General features: G+C 68.6%; 1 protein-coding gene across 1 annotated transcript in view; it reads left to right on the top strand.

The window, feature by feature from the left end:
• The window catches only part of NCAN (neurocan), a 28,309-nt gene that overhangs the window by 14,694 nt on the left and 11,557 nt on the right, over positions 1-2,058 (top strand). The window contains exons 2-4 of the mRNA XM_025210320.1: positions 409-810; positions 1,063-1,237; positions 1,518-1,645. Coding sequence (XP_025066105.1) covers positions 409-810; positions 1,063-1,237; positions 1,518-1,645 — 705 coding nt within the window. The remainder of the gene's footprint in view (positions 1-408; positions 811-1,062; positions 1,238-1,517; positions 1,646-2,058) is intronic.

Here is a 2,058-nt window from a genome sequence, read left to right as displayed (position 1 = left end):
TCGCTCCGGGGACTGGGGCCAGCCAGGGAGCAGGCAACCAACCCTCCCGTTCCTTGCAGGGCCCAGTGCTGCTCACACCCCCCGCAGCGGCCTCTGGCCCCCGCTCCTTTGGGGCTCTGCTGGCTCCTGGGCTGGGGGGGGGTCTCAGCTTTCCTTCCGTGAGCCCCATGGAGAGGGGAGCCCTGCCCTGCTCTGCTCCCCCATCCGTGTTTCTACCTGGCTGCCTGCTGCAGCCCACACTCCTGCCATGAGGCACAGCCCGGCCCACTCAGCCCAGCTGTGCAGGGCCAGCTGCCAGCCCTGCGCTGCCAAGCCACAGGCTGCTCCCACCGCAGCTCGCAGCTGGGTTGGGCTCGGTTCTGATCCCGACCAGCCCCGGGCCCGGCTCACCGCCCTCTCGCCCTCCAGGCTCCCAGGACAATGGGCAGGCCATCCGGATCCACAAGGTGCAGCACCAGGCGGTGCGGGTGGGGCTGGCTGAGCCCGTGGCCCTGCCCTGCCTCTTCCTGCTCCACGCCTCGGCCATGCGGGGGCCCAACGACCCGCCGGACCCGCCGCGCATCAAGTGGAGCAAGGTGCAGTCGGCGTCCGGCCAGCGGCAGGACGAGCCCATCCTGGTGGCCAAGGATAACGCCGTGAAGGTAGCCAAGGCCTACGAGGGCCGGGTGTCCCTGCCCGGGTACCCCCGCGACCGCTACAACGCCACCCTGGTGCTGGGTGCCGCCCGTGTCAGCGACGCGGGGCTGTACCGCTGCGAGGTGGTGGCCGGGATCGACGACGAGCAGGACCTGCTGCCCCTGGAGGTGACAGGTGAGCTCCTTCGCCCCTGTGCCCCACACCCAGGGGTCCAGGCACCTTGGTTTCAGTGCTGGAAGGGGCCTGGGGCACGCTGGCACAGTCACGTTGCTGGTGAAGCAGAGACCTCGGTGCCTGGTGTGACCCGTGCAGCCCCTGGCACCCACCGTGCCATGGAGGCACTCTGCAAAGGCCCATGCCCAGGCTGCCAGGGCCCCACAGCTGCCTCCCCAGCTCCATGTGCCCACACTGCTGCCCCCCGCCCAGGTGTCGTGTTCCACTACCGGGCCGCCAGCAACCGCTACGCACTGACCTTTGCGGAGGCGCGGCGTGCCTGTCGGGACAGCTCGGCCCTCATCGCCTCGCCCGCACACCTGCAGGCAGCCTTCGAGGATGGCTACGACAACTGCGATGCTGGCTGGCTGTCGGACCAGAGTGTCAGGTACGGGGCCTTGCTTGCTCCCCACCCTGCCGGGACCGGGGCTGCGGTAGGGCAGCTGGGTTTCTGCATGGCTGCGCTCGGGAGCTGCTGCCCAAGCTCTGCGGTGCCTGGTCCTGCTGCCCCCTGAGCACTGGGGAGCCCCCGGCCTGTGCGCCCATGCTCCAGAGCCCCCCGGCGCTGTGCTGGGGGAGGGAGGGTCTGTGCTGCTGCTTCCCAAAGGCGCAGGAGAGGAGGACAGTTCTGGGCTGGTCCAGACGCCCCTGGCACTGCTGCCCCGCAGGTACCCCATCACGCACTCCAGACCTGGCTGCTACGGAGACCGCAACAGCCTCCCGGGCGTCCGCAGCTATGGGCAGAGGGAAGCCGATGAAGCTTACGATGTCTACTGCTATGCCAGGGAGCTCCAAGGTAAGGCAGGGCCATCACAGCTCTGCCGGGGGGCTGGCTCTGCCGACTTCTCCCCGGGGCTTGGGGGGTGGGTCAGTGGCTCTGCAGGGGTTGCTCTCCATCTGCCAGCCTCCTCCGCCTCCCCTCTCCAGCAGCCCCTGCCTCTGCTCCACATCCATCCCCCCAGCCTGCTCTCTCAACCTCAGTGCATGGCTCCATCGGTGCCGTCTCCGGGAAGGCATCCTGCCGGCTCGGCGCCGCACTGGTGGCTCCATGCCACCCCAGGGGATGCACCTGGCTGCGCCTTGTTGCTGAAGTAATGAAGACGTTAAAAACCCGTCCCTCGGCTCCCATGTCCCCAGCCTGACGGATGCTGATTTCACGGTGGAGCAGGGCAGGATTTATGGCTGTTGTGCACCTGAATCCTTCCTGCT

Source organism: Alligator sinensis, unplaced genomic scaffold (genome assembly GCF_000455745.1).
Source record: "Alligator sinensis unplaced genomic scaffold, ASM45574v1 scaffold1354_1, whole genome shotgun sequence".
Taxonomy (NCBI): Eukaryota; Metazoa; Chordata; order Crocodylia; family Alligatoridae; genus Alligator; species Alligator sinensis.
Note: the sequence above shows the minus strand (reverse complement) of the source record. Positions and strands in the feature narration are given on the sequence as shown.